The sequence below is a fragment of the Penicillium cosmopolitanum genome (genome assembly GCF_028827165.1).
Source record: "Penicillium cosmopolitanum strain IBT 29677 chromosome Unknown utg000006l:49.0-5199605.0:1.0-5204138.0, whole genome shotgun sequence".
NCBI classification, from domain to species: Eukaryota; Fungi; Ascomycota; class Eurotiomycetes; order Eurotiales; family Aspergillaceae; genus Penicillium; species Penicillium cosmopolitanum.
Window position 1 is genome coordinate 2,542,417 of NW_026622676.1, and position 22,088 is coordinate 2,564,504.

The following is a 22,088-nucleotide window of genomic DNA, read 5'->3' on the forward strand; positions in this document are numbered from 1 at the left end:
ACGAGTAGTCCGTATGGGGCGATGGAACTATCAAAGTGCGATCCTCCTGGATCCACATCGAAAATGGGTGATCGACACCTCGCGAGCTCCGCCGTCTTTGAGCATGGGGATGTGCCCCCAGGGGGAATGGAGTGGATGGGGTAAAACTGACGTCTCTGGGGTCCACGAAGATGGAGATCGTAATATAGATCGACAGCGCCACAAGGGGGTAAGCTTCGAGATAATCTCCAGGACTCAGATCAATTCCGTTCGCGTGGCATCAATGAAAACTGCGTCATATCTCCTGCCCAAAAAAAGTCCTGCTCAAAGAACAAAGAGAATTCCCGGAGCCTTCGGGAAGCATGTTTACTTATTCGGTCAGGTAGTTCTCGCAGATACGAGGCACATCCGTCGATCCCATGCACATACACGCTGTCCCCGACAATCGGTGTAGTCTATGTAATCGTATGGCATACTGTACCCATATGCTCCGCATGACTCGAGCAATTTCATTTTACTAGTACGGTCGGGAACCCTGTTCGCGCTCGGCCTGGAGACGCTCGGCTCTTTTGATACGCCGCATCAGTTCAATGTACTCTGCGACCCGTCTTTCGGCCCAGATGCAGCCACCGAGCGTCATGGCTGCGATCTGCAGGAACACCTTGAATTGCGGTGTCAAGCCACGATAAACACGAGAACCTGGCGAGATCCATTCCGAGAACCCCTCCAGTGGACGGTAGAAGAGACGAGAACGAAGATAGTCGCGCGAGAACATCGAGGGCCGAGATCGAGCTTGCGATTGTGTCGTGGGCGGCTTTGGAGGAGAGAAGATGAAAGGATGTGGTAGGTTCATGATCATATGCGCAAATATGGAGACCGAGCCGAACTGCATCAGATGTTAATTTTCATCGAACGGCGGTCTACCTGCACTGGCTCTCAAGGATAACATACCCGGAACACACCGGTCATGAAGCCCATCATGGCCTGAGTGGTGACCTCAGCCGGGGGCTCGATGTCCTTCCGTTGGTTGGATGGCGGTGGCATAATGGCTGGAATTGAGTTTATATGACCGCCGTAAGATGCAAGGAGTGTCGGGCAGCCTAAGGCTGGAGGATATGATGGTGGTGGTGGTGGTTGGTTATTGAGCTCGGGGCGCGGGGGAAGCTGATGAGACGGCGAAGAAGAGGCAAAGGATAGGGATTAAGCAGCCGCGAGAAACTCAGTTATATTGAATTGATCAGATATGGATCATGCAGAAAAATCTGGACCAGCCAGTGTTTTTAAAAGGTGGAAATGAACTGAACTGAACGGTCTTTGCTTCAGACACCGAATGATGGAGAAGGTGCGGATCAACCCTTTTTGGAAATTTCCCCCGTCGGAGAGCGGGCGGCGAGTCACATAGAAAGAAACTATGATTAGCAACAATTGGAATTATATGACTTGACTCAACTCTCTCACCGCCGCATAACCACCTCCAATTGACCACCATGGCCCTCCAAGCACGTACCGCCGTCGTCTCGCGTGTCACTAACGAGACCAAAATCCAAGTGTCGCTCTCCCTGGACGGTGGCGTCCTCCCGCCTTACGAGCCCTCCTCCCACTTCCCCCGCCAACAGATCCCGAGGAAGCAGAGGCCGCGAAGAAGGGCATTGTCCCTCCTAAGGATGCCGGTCATGCCACACAATTCACCCCGACCCAGCAGATCACCGTGAGCACTGGAATTGGCTTCCTGGACCACATGCTGCATGCGTTGGCGAAGCACTCCGGAATGAGTCTGGCGGTTCGCGCAAAGGGCGACCTGTACAGTAAGTTCCGCCAGTCTTGACGACAGTAGTCAGCGTCAGCGTCAATCTTTTTCTTGTTCTTCTTCTTTTGCAGCAAAGACAAGCAGTCCGCTAATCGTCGCTATCTCTTTCCTTAGTTGACGACCACCACACCACCGAGGACACCTTCCTAGCCGTTGGAACTGCTTTCACAAAAGCCCTTGGCGCCCGTCAATCACTGGCGCGTTTTGGCCGCGGTGACGCCCCGCTGGACGAGGCTCTCTCATGGGCCGTGATCGACCTGTCAAGTCGCCCCTGGGCTGTGATCAACCTTGGCTTCCGCCGCGAGAAGATTGGCGACCTGAGCACTGAGATGATCACCCACGGTCTGCAGAGTTTCGCTCAGGCTGCCGACGTAACGCTTCACGTTGGCTGCACATACGGTGACAACGACCACCACCGCGCGGAGAGTGCCTTCAAGGCTCTCGCTGTTGCTATCCGCACTGCTGTTACCCGGAAATCGGCCGGTGAGGTCGGCGCTGGCGATATCGTTAGCACTAAGGGTGTTCTGTGAATATTGACAAAAAGTTAAATCTTTTGTATATGAAACGAGACTACGGCAATGAGATGAGATACCAAAATTTCTACGTTAATATTATTTACGAATAGACTACTAGTCCAAGGACTTTGCAAGATTGGGCGGGAAATTGCATACCATCGATATCTTTGCTTTGTGGTGGTAACATAAAAAGACATAATTTCATAACCAGGATAAACTCATAACACCAATCTACGAACCACAACCACAAACCGCGCCGGAATGCCACGAAGAACCAGCTTCGGGTGCAAGCAAACCAAAACTCCTGAAACACCAACACATGAACACCGATTCAATGCCCGCTGAGACAATATTCAAGCATCTTTTCACACACCGAGAGCCTTCACAGCTCGCTCCCAGTACTGCTTGCGCTCATCAGTAACCGAAGTGCCAACACAGCTGCTGATATACTGTTGCCAGCCTGTCTCAGAGCCATCCTGCAAAGCGGAGCGCACATCCTTAGAGCACTGAGTGGTAAGGAACCAGGCGCCAGATCCGAAATCGTAGGTTTCGTTATCACGCAGCAAGTCGAGTAGATCAGCGGGGCTATTGGCGACAGGGGCAATCTTGTCTTTCAGGGCAGGAATGCTATTGGCGTATTTCTTGTTGAAGGCTGGGGATTGCATGTTGCGAGCTAATGGCAGTTCTAGTTAGACATGTCCTGATCTTAGGAAAGGATAATGCATATACTTACTGCCTTGACCTGGGGTGCCGGGGAAATGGTTCTTATTGTACTTGAAGTCGTCGCTCTCAAAAGCCATCAGACTCAGGATCGCGGCTTGCTCGGCCTTGTTAGTGACCTTGTAGTCACTGAAGGACTGAGAGACGAAGGTGGCGGCTGTCTTCGCCGTGGCGCATTCTCCTTTAGCAGGGGCATTATCGCAGGTATTTGACGTTGGGGCGATTTGAAGCAGTTGAGCCTCAGTTAGGGCTGTGTCCTTTGTTGCCAAGGAGAATGGGATGGGAACTGCCGTGGACAAGACAGCGAGAGAGAGGAAGAGCGAAGTGGTCAGGATGGAGTGCATATTGGCGGTTTCGTAAAATACTAGGCGTAGAAGTATCTTGTGAGGTGAAGTGTAGAGTTGTAGATCTGGCGCTAAATGGGGATATGGTTGACCAGCAACTGTATCAGACGAGTAGGTAGGCGATGGATTGAGGCGTTGATTGATAGAGATGAGAAAGAGGGAGAAACATCAGCCTTTTATTCCACACCCGCTTGGACTAACATTTCTGAATTGCATTGCTTGCGGGGGATGGGAGGTGGCGGGTTTAGAAACAAGGGCAATTCATTTCAGGCAGATGGTGGAGGCATTCATACTGGTGGAGGTTGGTTGGGGAATGCGGATCGCGTAGTATGTAGGCCACCAAGTAAAACAATCCATGACATAATTCGCCCGAGCTCATTGTCCTTCAAACATATCGTATTTTAGTCGAACCAGTAAAAATCCTCAGACTCAAGAGACAAAGCGATTGTTCCTGCGTTGAACAATGCAAGGCGTGCCGAGGCTTTTCATTGGGCGGGTGAGATAGGGTTTCCCCTCACTGAAACGTTGGCGCGGTGGAAGGTTTGGCGCCCAAGTCCCTTAGGGCACCCCTTGAATGCTTGAATGTGAGCCCTGCTGACCACGTCTTAAATGGCCTATGCAACTGAATCTGACGAACGGTTGCTTTTACTCATCTCCGGGAATTTGCGACAGTTTCAAAGATAACTTAAACATACTAGCTCTACAGTACAAGCCTTCCAAGGTCAGCCAACATGTCATCTTCCACCGAAACCCATATTATGATATCGGAGCTGAAGAAAAGCCATGCGCGGGTTCCCTGGTGCGACGAATACGAAAAAATGATAAGTGGAATGAGGTCTGTCGTTTCTGTGCCACAATCTTCACTGCTATGTTAAAGCGTAGCTTCTCTAGCTTTACGACCTCGAGATCTCGCGAACTCCAAGACCATAAGCTCCGAACACTTAGATCGCTGAACGATTTCAATGATACAAGTATTCCAGAAGGAAGTACGCTTGTATCGTTGAAGACCCGGCGTATGACAGTCGCTAAAGACCTCCTGGGTAAAATGGGAGAGAGAGTAAATATCGAACCGCCCTTTTTCGTTGGATGGGGCTGTAACGTCTTTATTGGGGATGATGTATACATCAACCGCGAGTTAGTTGACGTCTCTTTTTTGGTTGCTCGCTCCTACATCCCATGCACTACATACTTACTACAGAGACCTCTGGGCTCACAGTGCATCCCTATTTGATAATGCGTTTATTCGAATCGATGATCGCGTTTTAATCGGTCCTGGCGTGTGTATCTGCACGGGTACACATCAACTCGAGGCAAAAGACCGAAGACAAAACAATGGGACCTCTTTTGCTCGCCCTATAATTATCGAAGCAGATTGTTGGATTGGTGCCCGGGCTACGATTCTGGACGGTGTTCGTATTGGGTCAGGCACTACAATTGCTGCGGGGGCTGTGGTGACACGCGATATTGAGCCACGATGTCTTGCCGGCGGTGTACCGGCTACGATAATCCGTAGATTTGAAGATGATCAAAATGTAGAAGGATCAATTGTTTGAAGGGCAGAATTCTACTAGTAAATTTTCATATCATCCTCAATCACCTTTCTTGGTATATGTGATAAGATTAGTATATACAACTACTAGTCGTATTATAGTAATCCCTGATAGTATTCTTCAAGGAGAGGACACCGTAGAACAGCCTGGAATACGACTTTGTGTAAAATATATTGTTTTTGCCGGGGAAATATCATCCACCCGACGGCCGTCACCTTTAAGTATACGAAGGGGCCGAAGATCCATCCCACTAGTTGGCCGTTTCCTCCTCCATTTCTTCAACACGATACTCATAGAATGAGTAGTTGGCCAGGGTTGGGTACTTAAACATCGTATCAATCCTTTTCAGGGTTTTTTCATTGGTCTTACTTAGTAAAGCAAGACGAGGATGATTTGATTAGGTATGTTTTCGGATTTAGGACCTCTTCTTCTTCTTCTGATTCTGCAGATTGCAGCCTATACACTCCTTCATGTATTCGATCTTTTACTATGACTTCTGATCTCCAGAAATCTATGACTACTTGTCATATTTCTGCAATATCATGGAAGAAAACATCTCGTTGCTCATGTATCGTTGGACAATTCGTTGTATCGAAGACTAGGTTTCGAGCAAAATATACTCAATATTAAGCCTAGCATCCAAGTATTATAACACCCCTTACAAATGCACTAATGAGTGGTAAGCTTTGTCTAAACCCAAAACCAATACTGGAATGCGCGGAATCGGAATGCCAAGACATTCTAAATAGGTCATCTCAGCCTCTCTCGACAAAGCTCCCGAGCCGCTTATCCCAAATTTCCACCCATCTATCGCTTTCAATTGGTGAATTGAGCGATTGAGTCGGTGCAATTTGTTTAAAAGCTTGCTGCAATCGTACAATTCATGGCAATTGACCACTTGGGCTCATGGTATGATGTGTATGGCGTGACACATCACATCATCCCATTATATTCGCACCACGATATAATGTATAATCCCCAGAAAGCAAAAGGGCCAATTGAAGAGTAAATAGTACATTCTAAAGCACCCGAAGCCAAATAATCAAACAATGCTCAGAAATATGCTAGTTTAAGCCCTCCGTCATGATGCATTAAGGTTGGTGGGGCCGGGTTTAGTGCAACCCCCCGCATTTTCGGGGGTATGAGGTCACGAGTCACGCGAGATGCGGCACTCCCTTTGGTTGCTCAGCTTCGGCCGGCTTGTCTTCCCTTTCCATTTCCCTTTCTCATCCATCTCAAAACATCATCTCAAATACCCGCATCAGTTTGTCCATCCCCTCCCTCTTCCATCGAGATTCGTTTCCATTCCATACTGACGAGAACAGTGACTCGCTCTCACAAATTCAATGACCGTGAATACCAGGCTCCTGAGAGTGGTGTGATCGCCCCTCAGGAGAACCTCCCTCGTTTCTTCGCCAAGTCCGGTCCAACCGATGCTGACCCTAAGAAGACAAAGAAAGATGGTGGTGGTAAGGGTAACTGGTAAGTCTACAGAACTGCATCCAATGCATCCTCCTCGTCATCATCTTCGTCCTACCTCGCCTGAACTTGAAACATGTACTAATATGACCCCACCTCATCCAGGGGTCGTGATGGCGAAGAAGTCCATGACTATGGTTACACCTTCAACAATGCCCGCCGCCGTTCGAACAGCAGCACACAGGGCCTCGCCGACTTCAGAACGAAGTTCGAGACCATCGACCCGGAGCCCGTTTTCGAAGAACAGGTCCACGGCGGCGAAGTGGTGAATGAGAATGGAGAAACAGTCACCAAGGTCGATAGTGCCAGCAGCAGCAGTCCTAGTGAGACTGAGCAGAATGGGGCTAAGGTGTAAGCGGGTCGTCGTCGCCGTCGAGTTGTTGACGACCTCGTTTGTTTCTATTATTGTGTCAACATCTACATAACCTATTGTAACGACTGTCAACGGAGTATCTAAGTTTTGGAATTTATCAACTTTTGTCTTTCTTCCATATACCATGTAGACAAGGACAATTGAAGTAGCCTTCCAACGAGCAATTAGACCGATAATATGTCAAAGCATTGGTTGATAACTACAAGCCATGCTCTTATGACGTTGCACTCGCTCGTTTGTTGAGTCTGTGCCACGCGTCGAGCAGCGAATGTATGTGCTCATTAAAGGCGGGGTATCCATTGATGACAGGCCCCTAATAAGATCAACAAAGGAAAATTGTCGCAAGGAAAAAATATCATTACGCGAAAGAACGCGAAAGTGAGCGAGAGAAAATAGGAGACTCAGATATTCCGTAAATGCTACAAATACAAATCATTCCAGCCCGCAGACCATTGTGAAACCTCTAGCACCGCCACAAACCAAGACAAAAAGAAACCACACTAGCTTAAACGAACGTCAATCGCGCCTTGGGATCCTGAGAGGGGGAAGCGGCATTCCCTGCAGGAGTATCTGTTTGGGCAGATGTCTGGGTTCCAATTGATTCCAGGAGATTTTGGAACCAGAAGTCGAGCTTGCCAGTTTCGATATATTCACGTAGGAGATCGTCTTCCCGCTGGAGGTCGGTAGCAACACGGGCCCTTTGTTCCGGGCGGAAGCGTGAGACGAGAATGTCTGACTCGGAGTCGGCCATCAATGCCTCGGCTGGGGATACGGGTTGGAAGAGAGATTGGAGACTAGACCCAGAGTGTTCTGTAAAAAATGTTAGAATGGAATGTGTTGAGGAATCATGATTCATCATAAACTCACCTGTCAAACAGGACGACAAGGTCTGGTAGAGGGAGGTGTTATGAGTGGCACTGGCCGAGTCTCCGTTGGTTCCCTCGGCGGCCTTTCCAAGAGCATTCCAGTCATCCTTGATCATGCATCGTCGCCAAATCAGCTTTCGCAAGGCAGATACATATGAAGGGTCTCGCTGCGCATAGCGGCTATGATCAAGAACCCGGAGGGCTTGGTAGAATTCCCGGCCGCAAAGATCACTGTCAACGTCTTCCGGTACCTCAACATAACCGATGAGGGTGAGGACATCAAGAAGTCCGTCGGTTCCGATGATACTTCGGTTGACGAGAGTAGAAAGAGCGTCGCCTAAGATTTCGTGAAGGGATGGACGATCTTGCGCCAGATAGCTTCCGAAATAATCCAAGGCAAGCTCTTGCTCAGCTTTGTGGTCGATTGCGCCATCGGTGAATGGTCGGATGTAGTAGTAGAGCTTATCTTGGGTCTCGTCAATGGCGATAGAGTCGTCGAGGCGCTTGATATCCTCCTGGAAGGCCGAACCGTTACTAAGAGAAGGATTTTTTTTCGCTTGAAGCCAACTTGCTGAGCTTCGCCAGCGAAATCTCGACATGGTGGTTCCAAAGTTGTTTTTCACTGCCGATAGCCAGGTTTTCCAAGCATGAAGCAGCGGATTCATAGTCATCTTCGCCGGCCACATCGTTCATCCAGCTCAACTTAGCATATGCAGGTGTTTTCCGAAGGAAGCCGGTTACACATCGCTGATACTTCCTCATTGAGAGCAACGCACCAGGATTTCCCATAGAAATCTGTCGTGTGAAGTATGCGTCTGACCAAGGCTCGCCAAACTTGTCGAAATAATGCGCAACCCGGCGCTCGACATCTGCAACACTGTTTCCGATAGGAGCCACACCAAAGACAGATGTTTCCGTGCCTTCTAGTGCCAGACCTTTCTCTGCGCGGTCCTTAACTTGGTCGGAAAGTTCAAGGATCAGTTCGACCAGAGCTTCCATATCACGGAACCGCTCCGCTAGAACGATTGCGTCTTGAAGATGGCCAATTCCTGCCAATTTGAAGAGCGACCACTTGCGTTCCTTAACAAAGGATTGCTCAATCGAAACACCCTCATCGATGAGCTTGGGGTCCTCCTGTGCTGCAAGCCAGCGGGTTCGCTCGCGGTGCATCTGACCGACAGCTCGAAGGTGACGAGCACTGTTTTCGGCGAGTCTCTTCGCAATTTGTCCGTCCGGTGCATCTGCGCTAGATTTCTTTTGTTGCACCCAGGAGAGAACACTGTCGATTTCAATTTCCAGAAGATCTCCGGCTTCCGTATATCCCATTCGTCGGGAGGTCCAGAACTCGGGTAGCGTGTCGTATCCATCGGCAAGAACGCCATCCTCCACAAAGTCGTCGCCCAGACCATACATTGAAGCATGATCATCACGATACCGGAAGGCTGTTTCTGTAACTGCAAGGAACAGCTCGCTAGCCTCCAGGATCTGCTCGGAGTTCTTGCGCGTCTGCTTGGAGCTGCCCTTACGAGACTTGACAGAGTGTTTGATCCATGGAATGATATGCTCCATCTGATATGTATCCTTCAAGAACCACTGGCGGACAGGATCGGTGTCGCCGCTAGGGCTGGTCTTGAACTTGTCATTCATCGAATCGATTACCTGGCCAAGGAAGAGACCCTCGTTCTTGTTGCGGAGCGTCTCTTCCAATTTCCACATAGCCCGCTGGGCAGCAAGCTTCTCTGCGCCCCAAAGGAGCTCCCATCTAGCCGTCCGGCCCAAGGGATTGCCCTTCTTCGAAAGTAAAGACGCAAGGTCGTTGAGAGCTTTGGCCCGAAGCCGCAGATTTTGATCAATGGAAATCGTAGTGCTTGGGATAAATCGGGTGTCGGATTGAAGGAGCTCCCTACAGATTTCCAAGGAGGCTTGTTCAACCTCCTCGGGAGGGAAGTCGAGACCGCCATCGCCAACCAGATTAAGAGGATTCTTTGCCATAGTACCGAAGAAAATGGCCTGCTCGAGTTTGTGTTTAGCCGTGACTGGGCCTTCCTCCACGTCGTGCTCTGTAGAAAATTGAGGTGTCACATCGATTCGAACAACACCAAAGTTCCGAATCATGATCACACATGAAGAGCCCTCTTCATCGTCAGTGCGTTCCTCGGGACCATATCCCAATACTTCGAACTCTTCGCCAGATCGAAGATTGATTGTATCCTGGAAAGGAAGGGCCAACTTTTGGGCGTCGTGTAGAAGTTGGGAGGTTGGAGACTCATCAATAGCTGTAAGGGAGAGAATAACGAGAGATTGCCCAAGTATGATGAAAGCAGTATCCTCGGAAGTTGTGATCAGAATCTTGGGTTTCAATTCCTGACCCATGGCCGGGATACTGTGAAGGCCCACAGCGAACGAAGACTGGACGCGCGATTGGTTTCCAGATAATTGGAGCTGGACGACAAACATTGTTTTGGCCTCCAAGGATTGAGGGGTGCTGACGACAACGAAAAGACCCCACGATTCATCAGACTCCTGTTCGTCCGAAGACTGGGCAGAAAAGGCAAAATCCATGACCTTGAGATCGACTTCGGTCACACTCTTCATATCTGAAGGAAGTGCCGCCGCGATCTCCTCCTTGACATCGTACTTCTTTTTCAGGGCACTTCCGTGATGCCAGTGGGTACTCCAGATCTCTACCAGACCAGTCGAGGTAGCCACGAGCACATCCCGCTGACCCCGCTGGCGGGAGGGACCTGGGTGAACAGCAGTGACCTCTTTCCTCCAGTATCCACCTCCCAAAACATTCTTCAATCCGCCGAAGAGTCCACCCCCGCTACCACCAGTGCTCCTGAGGAAGTTGACCAATACAGAGGGCTTGCCCTGAGGGTCTCTCAGAGTGACATGTGCTACTCGCCCAGAGGAAAATGTAACAATAAGACCCGAGGGCTCACAATTCATAACTTCCACTGCAACTTCTCCCGAGAGTAGTCCGGGGGTAGACCCTTGAATTCCATTCTGTTTTTGTCGAGACAATGCCAAAGATGCCGCGCTCGATACAGTCTCCCAGTATATGATTTTGCCTGTCGAAGGAATGATGACTAGAAGACCAGGGTGTTCTCCGGTGGCTGTAGATACTAGGGCACCGAGGGGTACTGGTCCGTATGGGTCTCTGCATGATTTGGGGATCGACACGGTAAAGGTTTCTGAGGGCGAAGGTGAAGAAGTGGCGACCGAGTAGGGCCATACGATCGCATGCGAGTGCGTCAAGGCTAAGGCATGGTCGTGACCGGGCGCGAAAAAGCACTTCAACGGATCTGTGTTTCCACGATGTTAGGACCGGCGTCCCAAATTGAGATATCGTGTAGAGCTTCTTACCTGACTGTGAGCCTCGGATCTGATCCGGCAGAGCTGGAAGTTGGTTGACAATATAGTAATCTGTTTTTGACTATTTTCAGCGGTATCAGCGGCCATGCCTTGCACTCAAATAAAGTGATATCTCCAGCGGGCAATCATTCAAAGCAGCATTTGACTTACCAGGGCTACTGCTCCCTCCGAATCACCTTTAGAAGCTTCACTCGGTTTTGCGCCACGAATTGGTAGCGACTCAAGGCCAGTGGGGTCCGTAGCTAGGTCGTGATCGTTGGACAGGGCCGATGTCGCGGACTGTGCTTCTGCGGCATTGTCTCTCAGCAAGCTCGCAGCGGTGGTATCTCCGGATTGGCGTAGAACAGAACGTTGTCTCTTGGCTTTCGGGGGGACCGACCGAGTCGTCGGAGCTGGTTCTCTGGCGGCGTCGAGACGTGCGAGCGGCTCGAGGTGCGAACATTTTTTTTCTATTTCGAAACTGGTCTCAGCCTTCACATTACACCGGCCGAAGCCAGGAGATAGAGCGAAAGAATGGCCTGGGGAGAATGCGCCTAGATATGGCGAAGAAGGGCGCAATCAGATAGCAATGGAAGGATGGGCTCAGAGCTCTGGCAATGAGAGTGTTTACACCAAAGAAGTTGGCGTTCTGCCCAGGGCGGTGAGTGTGGTGGAATGCATTCACTTCCAATACTAACTAGAGTAGTAACTACTAACTAGCTACTGGAGTTGAATAATATATTGTTTTAACAGTATTTAATTACTTACTATGTCATTTTCTTACTGGATCAATCGATTGATGCTAAACTGAATCTTACAAATTAAACCTTGGAATTGACCCCTTTGAAGCCTGAGGACTTACAGCTATTGAAATGGCGGCAATATATACCACAAACAAATAAAAGAAAAACTAGTAAGAGAATCACAACTGGAACTAACTACTCGTAGTAGCTCAATTCTGGTCTCCACTAAAAGCATAGCAAATAGCTATGCAGCGGCATCCGAAAACACGGAGAATCGTTCCCGTGCTCAACACCAGATCAGATAGTAATTCGTGGCTCAGGACTGGACAAGTGCCGTGTTCCGGGCCCGATTCCCCCGATTCCCCCGAAATGCGGAAGAAAGGCTCACGTGAATCCCCAGCCCCACGCCCACGTTGGGGATTCCAAAGGAGTTGGTCAACTTTATGTCTGGTCTTTCGTTCTCATCTTGATGTCTGCTCTTTCTCACGGGTATATGCAGCTATCACCATGATCATATGTTGTTTTGGGTCTTGATCAAGGCCAAAGTCGCCCAGCACGCAGTCTTACAATGCGCTCGGTTATGATTTCAAGGCGTCACCTGCGGGGATTAACTTCCCCAGCCATGACGGGGGCTCTGAGGATGATGGCCCGGGCCCCTTCATCCAGGAGGGAGCTGCACACAGCTCTATTTTTCCCAGGTAGGTACTCTCTGATGTGTTTCCCCTGTCGCTGGACGCTGGACGGCAGCTAAATGACTTAACTATAGGCCATGGAGTACAGCGGGTGGGCATGGCCAATACCTGGATGGATCGGTTCCCTCGAACCACAACGCGCCTCCTGGATGAGATGGACTCCATCCTAGGATTCAATTTATCCCGCATCATCTCTGATGGTCCTAATTCAAAATTAAACAAGACCGAAAACGCGCAGCCGGCTATCATGGCCATCTCCGTTCTCATCCTCCGCATTCTAGAGAATGAGTACGGACTAAATACTACATCACGGGTCGACGTGACCTTGGGCCACAGCCTCGGAGAATTCACAGCATTAGTTGCTGGAGGCTATCTCCAATTTTCCGACGCGCTCAAGCTGGTACGACACCGGGCTGAAGTCATGGCCCGATGTACCCGAGAAGTGGTCGAGCACTCCGGCGAAACATACGGGATGGTAGCATTAATCTGCGAACCCGAACACCTCGAAAGCCTTCTCAGAACCGTGCATGAGTTCCTCGGACTAGGAACTGACGACACTGTTCAAACCCCGTCAATCCAGCAAGTTATGGTGGCGAACATCAATTCCTCCAACCAGATCGTTCTCAGCGGCAGTATCGAAAGAATCAGAACTCTCCTGGTCCAGCTGCGCCAGTTTGGCGGACACGATCCCCGTGCCGTGAGACTCAAAAGCGAAAGCCCTTTCCACAGTCCCGTGATGTTTCCCGCTACCCAATATATGCGAACCGCACTCGAACACACCGACATTAGCTTCCCTGGCAGAATACCTTGTATCTCCAATGTCTCATCTCTACCTTTCAAATCAAAGGAAGATCTCAAAAATCTACTGTCTCGACAATGCACGGATACTGTCCGGTGGTGGGACAGCATACGCTATCTTCACCAAGAACAAGGTGTCAGACGTTGGATCGGCATCGGGCCTGGCAAAGTAGGCCGAAATCTTGTTGGAAAAGAAGTTGGCCGGGTAAATACCAAAGGAGGTGGCGTATGGGCCGTCTGCAACCCGAGAGAAAATGGAGGAAATGATTGTTGCCCTGGAACAGACCGAAGCCGAAGTCAGGAACCATTGAAAACGTGCCTGAAGACACAGTGAAAAACATGTCTGTAATTGTATTCAAAATTTACGTCCATCTTATGACAAGCAATGAATTTATTTGAAGTACAAAATGGGGAGTTTTCATTAAATCATAATCTATGCAGTAGCACCGGGCACCCACGTTTCGCCAATACGCTGAACTTCGGCGATAAACTTGGGGTTGGAGATCGGCAAGGAATTAGATGCTGCACTAGCTGCTGATCCCGGAGCAGGAGCGTGATCATCTGGGGAATAGAAAGGATTTTGAAGGAGCTGAATGTATGCGCTCTGAAGAGATCGAAATGCCTAATTCATGAGGGTATGTAGGTTAGCCAAGCAAGCACTTATTTTCCTAGGAAAGACGGTCCCTCGACTTACGGGCTTGACATCTGCGTCCCTCAAACCGCTAACTGCAGAGCCTATTGGCTTCCCTGCACCAGCAGTCTCTTGGCCAAATAGATCCACGATGACCAGAAGCTTCACGCCCGTTGTTGTCAGCCAGCCGTAAGCTGCTAGCCTCTCGTCAATTGCTTGTAGTAGACCGAGATCTTGGTCGATAGATGTGTGCTTGCGTCGGATTTCGAAAATGTCGAGGCATGAGTTGAGGAGGAAGGAGAATTCAATTGTGGAATCTGTATATGGAGGGAAGAGGGAGATGTGGAGAGGATTGTCCTGGATTGAAGTTAGCAAAAGTCAAGTTGCGCAGGGTCAGTTTACTTCGTACTGATTTGCCAATGATACCTATACAGGCAATTTTTGGTCCTGCCATTTTGCAGAATGTCCAATCTCCCAAGGTGATTGTTTATATTGAGTTCAGAATTGGAGGGGCAGCTGTTTTGGACACTGTTCCCCTGTCCGATTTGCGTCAGGCGACTGGAGAAGCGTGGCGAGTGATAAGGTGACCGATATCAGTGCTGATATATGGCGTGATAAATGAAAGCAGGCTATGCTTCTATTCGATGGGGTGCGAGGAAATGTAGTGAAATGGCAGATTGAATTGGATGCAGCTCCAAAGCACCCGCATATCGGGCCAAGATAGCTGGGGCGATAGCGGAAGGGAAGTGACCACGCACTGACCACAATTTTGTAGCCTCAGGCCATAATATGGGGAACCAATCAGGCGAAGCCCGATTCTCTTTCCAAGCCATTCACCGCTTTTACCATACACAACGCAGGAACGGAAAATTACCTGCTCTCCGCCAATAATCGACTCGAGAATCCCTTACCTGAACCTGCACAAACCAGTCTGTTACCACGTCATTCTTACCGTTTTCCTCCGGCAAAAGTCCTCCTTACCCAGAGAGCGCCCGCCACCTTCAAGCTGCCCGGAACAGACTCGCCATCTCACTGAGACTACAATCATGATGCCTCTCGTGCGACCGGCCCTCTCCGGCTCTTTGAGCGGTACATCCCCTCTACTCGCAATGCCTAGATCCCTTCTAATCCGTCCAACAGCGCGCGCCCGCCTGGCGACATGCCCTCCTCGCGCCTCGCCCATTGCGGCCCTTTCGACCTCATCTGTGAAATCCGCCACTGCCATTGAGCAGCAATCGACATCAGGCAAGGGCCTGACTGCCTCTGGCAAGGTCCGCCAGGAGGTTCCTCTCCTCACCCAGGAGCCCAAGAAGGGTGCTATGCAATATGTCTTGTACGCTGCCTCGGCAACCTCCACACACAACCGTCTCGCCACGACGTATCTTGCCCGCGGTGCTCTGGCTAACAATTAATCGCTTCTAGGACTACCCTCGATCAAGTTACCAACTGGGCCCGTCAATCCTCCCTGTGGCCCATGACCTTCGGTCTCGCCTGCTGCGCCGTCGAGATGATGCACCTTTCCACCCCCGCTACGATCAAGATCGCTTGGGTATCATTTTCCGTGCCTCCCCCCGTCAATCCGATGTCATGATTGTCGCCGGTACCTTGACAAACAAGATGGCCCCTGCCCTGCGTCAAGTCTACGATCAGATGCCCGACCCCCGATGGGTCGTCTCTATGGGCAGCTGTGCCAACGGTGGTGGTTACTACCACTACAGTTACTCCGTTGTTCGCGGTTGCGATCGTATTGTGCCTGTTGATGTTTACGTTCCTGGATGTCAGTTTTATCCCAACTCTCTGTTTCCTTTCTTCCCGTGAATCTCCGTTGCTAACTATCATATCCAGGCCCCCCCTACCTCCGAGGCTCTGATGTACGGTATCTTCCAGCTGCAGAAGAAGATGCGCCACACTCGCATCACCCGCATGTGGTACCGCCGTTAAGCCTTTTGGCAAATTCCCTTTTCCGTTACCCTTTCATTTATTCGTTCCGTTAGACGCGGTGGATTCAAAACGCATACCAAGCCATCGTGGAGTCTCTTGTGTCTTATTACTGTATATCTTAGGCCTCTGGTTGTGACTCCAATTTCCTTGATTAGTCCAATGAAATTTCTTTAAAATTTCCACCTTCTTGACTCTGCGTTGATAAAAAGCATTAAAGCAAACTAGTAGTCCTTGATCTCGACTGCATACAAACAACTATATTTTCGAGTGATTGGTATTAAGAAAAGAATAACTCGGAAGTTAAATTTCCCAGTAGGCCATCTAACACCTAATCTTATAGCTTATTTTATTTCTAAATCGCCTACAATAGCCCTTTAGGCCGAAGGTCCTCGCGGAAGCAACGCCTACCGCTATTCAAAAACAGAACCAACCTTTGCGCACCGACGGGTCTATCCATTGACCATAACACCGCCATTGGGATGCAGACACTGACCAGAAATATAACTACTGTCCTGACTCGCAAGGAAGACAAAGCAAGTTGCAACCTCACTCGGCTGTCCCGGGCGACCAATTGGCACTGCATGGAACTGTTCCATCGCTTCAGTCATCATTGTTGCTGGGATCAAAGGAGTCCAGACTATAGCATGTTGTTAGCTCCCCAACTTTGCTGGTGGTTTTATACAAGGGCAGACACATACTAGGACCCGGACAGACGCAATTGACTCGAATTCCCTTCTTGGCCTGTTGATTTGAGAGCGCACGTGTGAATGCCACAATAGCTCCCTTGGTAGACGTGTAGTCAAGCAGGTCCCCTCGGCCGATGTAAGGATTCACCGAGGCACAATTGATAATAGTTGAACCTTTCTTCATGTGCCGGAGAGAGTATTTAGAGAGATAGAAGAATGAGTGAATGTTTGTGTCGAAAGTCTTCTCCCATTGATCCCTGTATATCAAATATATCAGCAAACCTGCTGGACCTCTCACGAGGTCTAGGGCTGTTTTTATCAACAAAGGTATTTCTCTCAAAACTTACTCGGTGACTTCACTAATATCGGCCAGCATATTCTGGAATGCGGCATTGTTGACCAGGATATCGACACCACCCATATCCTTGACTGCCGTATCGACGATCTTCTGGCAATTTTCCTTCTTGCGAATATCGATTGGCATACAATAGCACTTCTGACCGTACTGCTCGACCAGCCTCTTCGTCTCTTTGGCATCTTTCTCTTCTTCGGGGAGATATACGATCATGCTGGATGCACCTTCCATAGCGAAGAGAATTGCACAGGCACGTCCAATGCCCGAGTCGCCACCAGTGATGATGGCATTCTTTCCTTCGAGCTTGCCGGCGGCCTTGTAGGTTTGATATCCGCCATCTTCGGTGGGGATCTGATCGGAGACAGGCTTGGGGTTTTCCATGTCTGCCTGCAAGCCGGGCATCTTCAAGTGTTGGATGGGGATCTTGTGACCTGTTCAATTTAATTTAGTATCTATAGACTCCCAGCAAATCGTTGGTGTCTTACCTGGCTCGAACTGGGACTTCGAGCCACTGGCTGGCCTCTCTGTGGACTGGGAGACATGGAGCGGCATTTTGATTAGTTTTAGTTATAATATTAGATAGAGAGGAGTTGATCTGGTTTGGAATTCTCTGGTATGTATACGGAATTTCAAGGTGACAAATGGGTTGGATCAAGTTTAGGAGATTAGATCTTGATCATGCTGGGAGAGCATGTATTTAAGAATCCCAAGGCGCTTTTCGTCACAATGACATTTTCAATTGTTTTTCACTAGGGCCTGAGCCAAAGAGATGTGCTAATTACTGCAGGTGGCATTGATCCGTGCTAGAGATTGGTGCCACCGAAGATATAACTTCCCTATGCATCCTCTCAAGGGCATGATTTGGCAACTTTAATGGCAAAAATGATTAGAAGGTGGCACTTCTGGAGCCCCCATGATTCTAGACACAGAAACATCTTCTCTGATTTGAGAGGACTGGATTGTGGTTACAATGGTTGGGGTTTGCCACGTTCAGATCAGATGGCAACTTTTTTGAGACAAAAGCATGATGGTAATTTGTCGTCATCTCGCGACATGAGGATTTGTCTTGATACTATTTCACATGCACAATTTTTATCATAAGGATCGGGACATAGATATCTTGTTGAAGGATGACTGGGGTATCTGGGAGGTGCTTGATTGGACTTGCCACGGCGTTTCCCCGATGACTCGAACATTCAAAATGACTATGAATAACTTTATTGGCCCATTAAATGGATTGGGATAAACTAATAGACCGCTCTCGATACATGAGTACACCTTTACTAGATAGACTATGTTAAAGCCTGTGTTGAAGCATCCGGAAACCGAAGAGAACCCCTTGCGTGAGGGGAGAATAAGGAGGACGGCAATAGGAGTGATGACAATAACGAGGTGGGATGCCTCGGTGATGACATTCGCATAAATGCAAAATTGGTCACAAAAGGAGAGCAATGGCATGGTTTTATTTGTAGGAAGTCTCTGTCTATGGTCTAGGGGAACAATTGGTTCCTCTAGGAAAGTCCATATGCGGGATAGGAGAAGCTGAATTGCGGGCTTATCTTTTTGCTTTTTGCTCAGCGGCTCGATCCTGCCTGCCAGCGACCAAATTCTTTTTATTTTCTTTTCTCCCTGGGGCAAACGCTTTTTGTTGACATTGTTGACAGGCAGTTGCGACTGGCCATGTGCCTTCCTAGATTGGTACTAGCCGGAAGTGTCTGTAGAAGGAGTGGTTGCCGTCATTGTATGTATAGAGCTCTGTAGAGAAGAATTGCATGCAGATAATAGTGTGACATCTAGATCATTAATTTATTTAAATACTCTTAGAGCAAATAAATCAATCTTTATAAAGCAATTCACTACCGGTACCTTACGTATAGATGCCCCATTTGGTCCTTATCTTATCAACGAGGGCGGTGATTGGCCAACAACCAGGCCCGTACAATTTTTCTTCGGCGGCCTCAAAAGATTCCCTCCGCCTCGGAAGAGCACCATCGCCCAGCGTTTCCAACCGCTACGCTCCCACACACAATTCCACAATGGCGAAACGAAAGAACACCTCCGACGCAGCCACTATGGTGACACCCACCACCACCACAAAGACAGACCTCCCCTCAGCGCTGTCCACACCCTGGTCCTTCCTCCAACCCTCCAGCGACCTCCACGCACTCCTCGCAGACTCTGCTAAACAAATCCTCGACCCACTCGCGACATCCGTCGTGGATGAACAAACCGCCCGCAAACAACTCAACAAGAAGCGCAAGCGATCAGAAGAGATTGACGCCGCGCCGCCTCTGCAATTAAAGAATCTCTACGTTGACGGCTTCACATCGAATCAAGTATGGGAACAAGCGACGCGGATATTGGAGTCTGCGGGCGCGGAGATTCAGAGGGATGTTGCTCTTATTGCGCAGTTTGGGGATCTTGGCTCGGAGGATGAGGAGGGTTCTTTGGCTGAGGGGTCGGGTCCTGAAGAGCTGGGTTCTGAGAGTGATGATGCTGAGAGCATGTCGGATGCTTTCTCGGGGGATGAGGAGGATATTGAGGGGTCTGAGGCTGAGCTTGGAGAGGAGGATGAGCTTGAAGGGCTTGAAGAGGGCGGAGTTGACGACTTTGATGAGATGGAGGGAGAAGGATTCAGCGATGAAGACGAGGAAGGCTCCGCTGCCTCCGAGAAGGAGGAGGAAGATGGTGGTTTCTACACTGAAGATAAATTCGGCCTTAACGACGGATTCTTCTCTATCGACGACTTCAACAAACAGTCCGAAGAGCTAGAGAGGCAAGACATGAAGGGTGGCGCGGACGATGACGACGATGATGAAGAGGAGGAAGTCAACTGGCACGCGGACCCCATTGTTGCGACTGACGCTCTTCCTAAAGCTAAGCAAGATCCCATCGGGGGTGGTCGCGAGGATGAGGATATGGACGATGACAGCGAAGAAGACGGGCCGACTTTCGGCAACGCTGATCTCAACGCTGCCGACTCTGATGACGACGATGTCGAGCCTGACGTTGACCCCGAAGCGACCAGCTATGGCGACACCAGCAACATCAAATATGCCGACTTTTTCCAAGCGCCGGCTCGCAAGGCCTCATCTAAGAAATTCCGCGCTCTCCCCAAGACCCAGCCTAAGGCTGCTGCGGATATCACCCAAGAAGATGTCGATCGGGCCATGGCTGATGTCCGACGCGACCTTTTCGATGACGAGGACGAGATGGAGGAGGGAGGCGAAGACATGGAGGTAGATGGCGAGAGCCAGGGTCCCAAGTCAACCCACGAGAAGCAAAGGGCCAAGATCGCGGATGAGATTCGCCGATTAGAAGCCTCCAATGTTGCTAAAAAGGAGTGGACAATGGCTGGTGAGGCCCGGGCTGTGGAGCGACCTGTCAACTCACTTATCGAAGAAGATCTCGACTTCGAACGAGTGGGTAAGCCAGTTCCCGTCGTGACGAATGAAACATCCGAGGACATCGAGGAACTTGTCAAGCGCCGAATTCTCGCCAACGAGTTCGATGAAGTCATTCGCCGTCGTCCGGGTATCGGTGACTCCAAGGCCCAGCGTCGCGCACGATTCGAGCTGGCAGACACTAAGCCGCAAGAAAGTCTGGCTGAGATGTATGAGGCTGAACACCAGCGCGCCAATGATCCGAACTACGTCGACACTAAGGATAAGAAGCTCATGCGAGAGCATGCTGAGATCCAGAACCTCTGGAAGGATGTCAGCGCTCAGCTGGATACGCTCTGCAACTGGCACTACACTCCCAAGGCCCCCCAGGCCAATATCAATGTGGTTACCGATGCCGCAACCATCACGATGGAGGATGCTCGTCCTACAGCTGGCAGCGCCGCTGGCGGACCATCTGCGCTCGCTCCTCAAGAAGTCTACGCACCTGGCGACGGTGGAAAGGTTGCTGGCGAGGTTCTTCTCAAGACTGGCGCATCTATTTCCAAGGATGAGATGAGCCGTGAGGACAAGGCCCGCAAGAGACGACAGAACAAGGCCCAGTACAAGTCCAGCGACAAGCCCGCCGAACCCAAGGGCAAGGCGGCCGAGAAGCAACAACTGGTCTCTGATCTGAAGAAGGGTGGCGTCAAGGTCATTGACAAGGAGGGCAAGGTCACCAACATGGACGGTGGTAAAGACAGGAAAGAGCACGGTAACAAGGGTGATAAGTTGAAGCTGTGAAAGATCACAGCTGTACAAACAAAAAGTCGATAGGAAAGGATATCTAGTGATGGGGAGTTGAGGAGCCACATTTTGTGTATAGAATTTTTATTTCATGAGTTGGATAATATCATCGCTGCATCTATTGAAAATGGTCCATAGTTTCGCTGTTTCTGCTGGTTTCTGATGGAATGTCGCTGTCTATTTCGTTGCAAGTTCATTGTTGCTTTTGGGTGTCTTGCGTCGAATGGAGTAGAGAAAGATATTTTCGCGGTTATAGGTAGTCGCATTAGGGTCGTCACGAATCTCTTGCATATCGAAGGCCTTCTTGGCCATTTTCATGAATCGTAGATCCGCTCTTCGGCGGCGCTTGTAGCAGAAGTAGCACACTGTGTTGGGGCCGATGAGATCTTGCAGGGTGGAGAGGAGAAGAGGGAAAGCGGGCTCGAAGTAGACGCAGTCGGCAGCAATGATGATGTCCGGATTTGCGGGGATGTGAGCCGGGAGCGGCTCTCCCCAGTCTAATATTGAGGCTTTGACTTTTGTGCCGAGTTGGTTCAATTGGATGTTGTCTTGCATTAGGTCGAACATGGGTAGTTGATCAGTGATGTGGATCGGTGATGCGAATTCACATCCGCGTGCGACGCCGAGACCGACGAGGCCTCCTCCGGCTCCGATTTCCACGCTATACTGCGGTGTCAGTTTGATTCTGTTTATTTGGTAGCAGCCAGGCGAGGTGGGGGAGAATAGGGGATGAAGAGAGAGGTTGGTGGCCATGGGTTTCCCCTAACACACACGGGCTAACCGACATGGTTTTCCCAGACATGTCCGAGGCGTGTTGAGCAAGAAGATATCTAGCCAGAGTCATTCCGGCTGGCCAAAGCTGACCACCGCAGCCATTTTTGAGATCTTCCTTCAAGAGCAGCGGATCGCTCAGGAGTCCGTCGAAGGTGACATTCGTAGTACCGGCGGCCTTGTTGACTCGTGGGGGAGCTAAAGTATTGCTCACGTTGAAGGGGGCATCCGGATTGGATTCTGGGCTAACTGATCTCTCCATTGAGTCTGATTGTGAGTGAGGGCAGTGGACGTTTA

At 49.9% G+C, this 22,088-nt stretch overlaps 12 protein-coding genes across 12 annotated transcripts; 6 read left to right on the forward strand and 6 right to left on the reverse strand.

Moving 5' to 3' along the window:
• Nucleotides 1–496: 496 nt before the first annotated feature.
• On the reverse strand, nt 497–1,023 carry N7509_005458 (uncharacterized protein; the record flags this gene model as incomplete). Its single annotated transcript, XM_056630095.1, has 2 exons — nt 497–865; nt 931–1,023. 2 exons carry the CDS (start codon nt 1,021–1,023, stop codon nt 497–499), a joined length of 462 nt encoding a protein of 153 aa, XP_056489397.1.
• Nucleotides 1,024–1,466: 443 nt separating this feature from the next.
• On the forward strand, nt 1,467–2,316 carry his3 (imidazoleglycerol-phosphate dehydratase HIS3; the record flags this gene model as incomplete). The annotated part of the gene is made up of 3 exons (XM_056630096.1): nt 1,467–1,545; nt 1,596–1,784; nt 1,901–2,316. The coding sequence occupies 3 exons, from the start codon at nt 1,467–1,469 to the stop codon at nt 2,314–2,316; spliced, it is 684 nt and encodes a 227-aa protein (XP_056489398.1).
• Nucleotides 2,317–2,666: 350 nt separating this feature from the next.
• N7509_005460 (uncharacterized protein) lies at nt 2,667–3,365 on the reverse strand (the record flags this gene model as incomplete). The annotated part of the gene is made up of 2 exons (XM_056630097.1): nt 2,667–2,974; nt 3,035–3,365. 2 exons carry the CDS (start codon nt 3,363–3,365, stop codon nt 2,667–2,669), a joined length of 639 nt encoding a protein of 212 aa, XP_056489399.1.
• Nucleotides 3,366–4,380: 1,015 nt separating this feature from the next.
• N7509_005461 (uncharacterized protein) lies at nt 4,381–4,918 on the forward strand (the record flags this gene model as incomplete). The annotated part of the gene is made up of 2 exons (XM_056630098.1): nt 4,381–4,499; nt 4,564–4,918. The coding sequence occupies 2 exons, from the start codon at nt 4,381–4,383 to the stop codon at nt 4,916–4,918; spliced, it is 474 nt and encodes a 157-aa protein (XP_056489400.1).
• A 669-nt stretch (nt 4,919–5,587) lies between these two features.
• On the forward strand, nt 5,588–6,749 carry N7509_005462 (uncharacterized protein; the record flags this gene model as incomplete). The annotated part of the gene is made up of 3 exons (XM_056630099.1): nt 5,588–5,594; nt 6,241–6,397; nt 6,500–6,749. The coding sequence occupies 3 exons, from the start codon at nt 5,588–5,590 to the stop codon at nt 6,747–6,749; spliced, it is 414 nt and encodes a 137-aa protein (XP_056489401.1).
• Nucleotides 6,750–7,272: 523 nt separating this feature from the next.
• N7509_005463 (putative nuclear pore complex subunit Nup133) lies at nt 7,273–11,455 on the reverse strand (the record flags this gene model as incomplete). The annotated part of the gene is made up of 5 exons (XM_056630100.1): nt 7,273–7,577; nt 7,635–8,148; nt 8,231–10,938; nt 11,000–11,069; nt 11,159–11,455. Coding segments are annotated over 5 exons (3,894 nt in total), but the record flags the coding sequence as incomplete, so codon positions are not given.
• An 843-nt stretch (nt 11,456–12,298) lies between these two features.
• Nucleotides 12,299–13,554, forward strand: N7509_005464 (ACP S-malonyltransferase; the record flags this gene model as incomplete). The annotated part of the gene is made up of 2 exons (XM_056630101.1): nt 12,299–12,428; nt 12,497–13,554. 2 exons carry the CDS (start codon nt 12,299–12,301, stop codon nt 13,552–13,554), a joined length of 1,188 nt encoding a protein of 395 aa, XP_056489403.1.
• Nucleotides 13,555–13,653: 99 nt separating this feature from the next.
• Nucleotides 13,654–14,305, reverse strand: N7509_005465 (uncharacterized protein; the record flags this gene model as incomplete). Its single annotated transcript, XM_056630102.1, has 3 exons — nt 13,654–13,842; nt 13,915–14,208; nt 14,261–14,305. The coding sequence occupies 3 exons, from the start codon at nt 14,303–14,305 to the stop codon at nt 13,654–13,656; spliced, it is 528 nt and encodes a 175-aa protein (XP_056489404.1).
• Nucleotides 14,306–14,897: 592 nt separating this feature from the next.
• N7509_005466 (NADH-ubiquinone oxidoreductase 19.3 kDa subunit) lies at nt 14,898–15,792 on the forward strand (the record flags this gene model as incomplete). Its single annotated transcript, XM_056630103.1, has 4 exons — nt 14,898–14,940; nt 14,992–15,229; nt 15,291–15,612; nt 15,697–15,792. The coding sequence occupies 4 exons, from the start codon at nt 14,898–14,900 to the stop codon at nt 15,790–15,792; spliced, it is 699 nt and encodes a 232-aa protein (XP_056489405.1).
• A 449-nt stretch (nt 15,793–16,241) lies between these two features.
• Nucleotides 16,242–17,385, reverse strand: N7509_005467 (oxidoreductase, short-chain dehydrogenase/reductase family; the record flags this gene model as incomplete). The annotated part of the gene is made up of 4 exons (XM_056630104.1): nt 16,242–16,429; nt 16,491–16,735; nt 16,826–17,264; nt 17,319–17,385. 4 exons carry the CDS (start codon nt 17,383–17,385, stop codon nt 16,242–16,244), a joined length of 939 nt encoding a protein of 312 aa, XP_056489406.1.
• Nucleotides 17,386–18,869: 1,484 nt separating this feature from the next.
• Nucleotides 18,870–21,017, forward strand: N7509_005468 (rRNA-processing protein MPP10; the record flags this gene model as incomplete). The annotated part of the gene is made up of 1 exon (XM_056630105.1): nt 18,870–21,017. The coding sequence occupies one exon, from the start codon at nt 18,870–18,872 to the stop codon at nt 21,015–21,017; it is 2,148 nt and encodes a 715-aa protein (XP_056489407.1).
• A 180-nt stretch (nt 21,018–21,197) lies between these two features.
• N7509_005469 (uncharacterized protein) lies at nt 21,198–22,053 on the reverse strand (the record flags this gene model as incomplete). Its single annotated transcript, XM_056630106.1, has 2 exons — nt 21,198–21,681; nt 21,794–22,053. 2 exons carry the CDS (start codon nt 22,051–22,053, stop codon nt 21,198–21,200), a joined length of 744 nt encoding a protein of 247 aa, XP_056489408.1.
• Nucleotides 22,054–22,088: the final 35 nt, after the last annotated feature.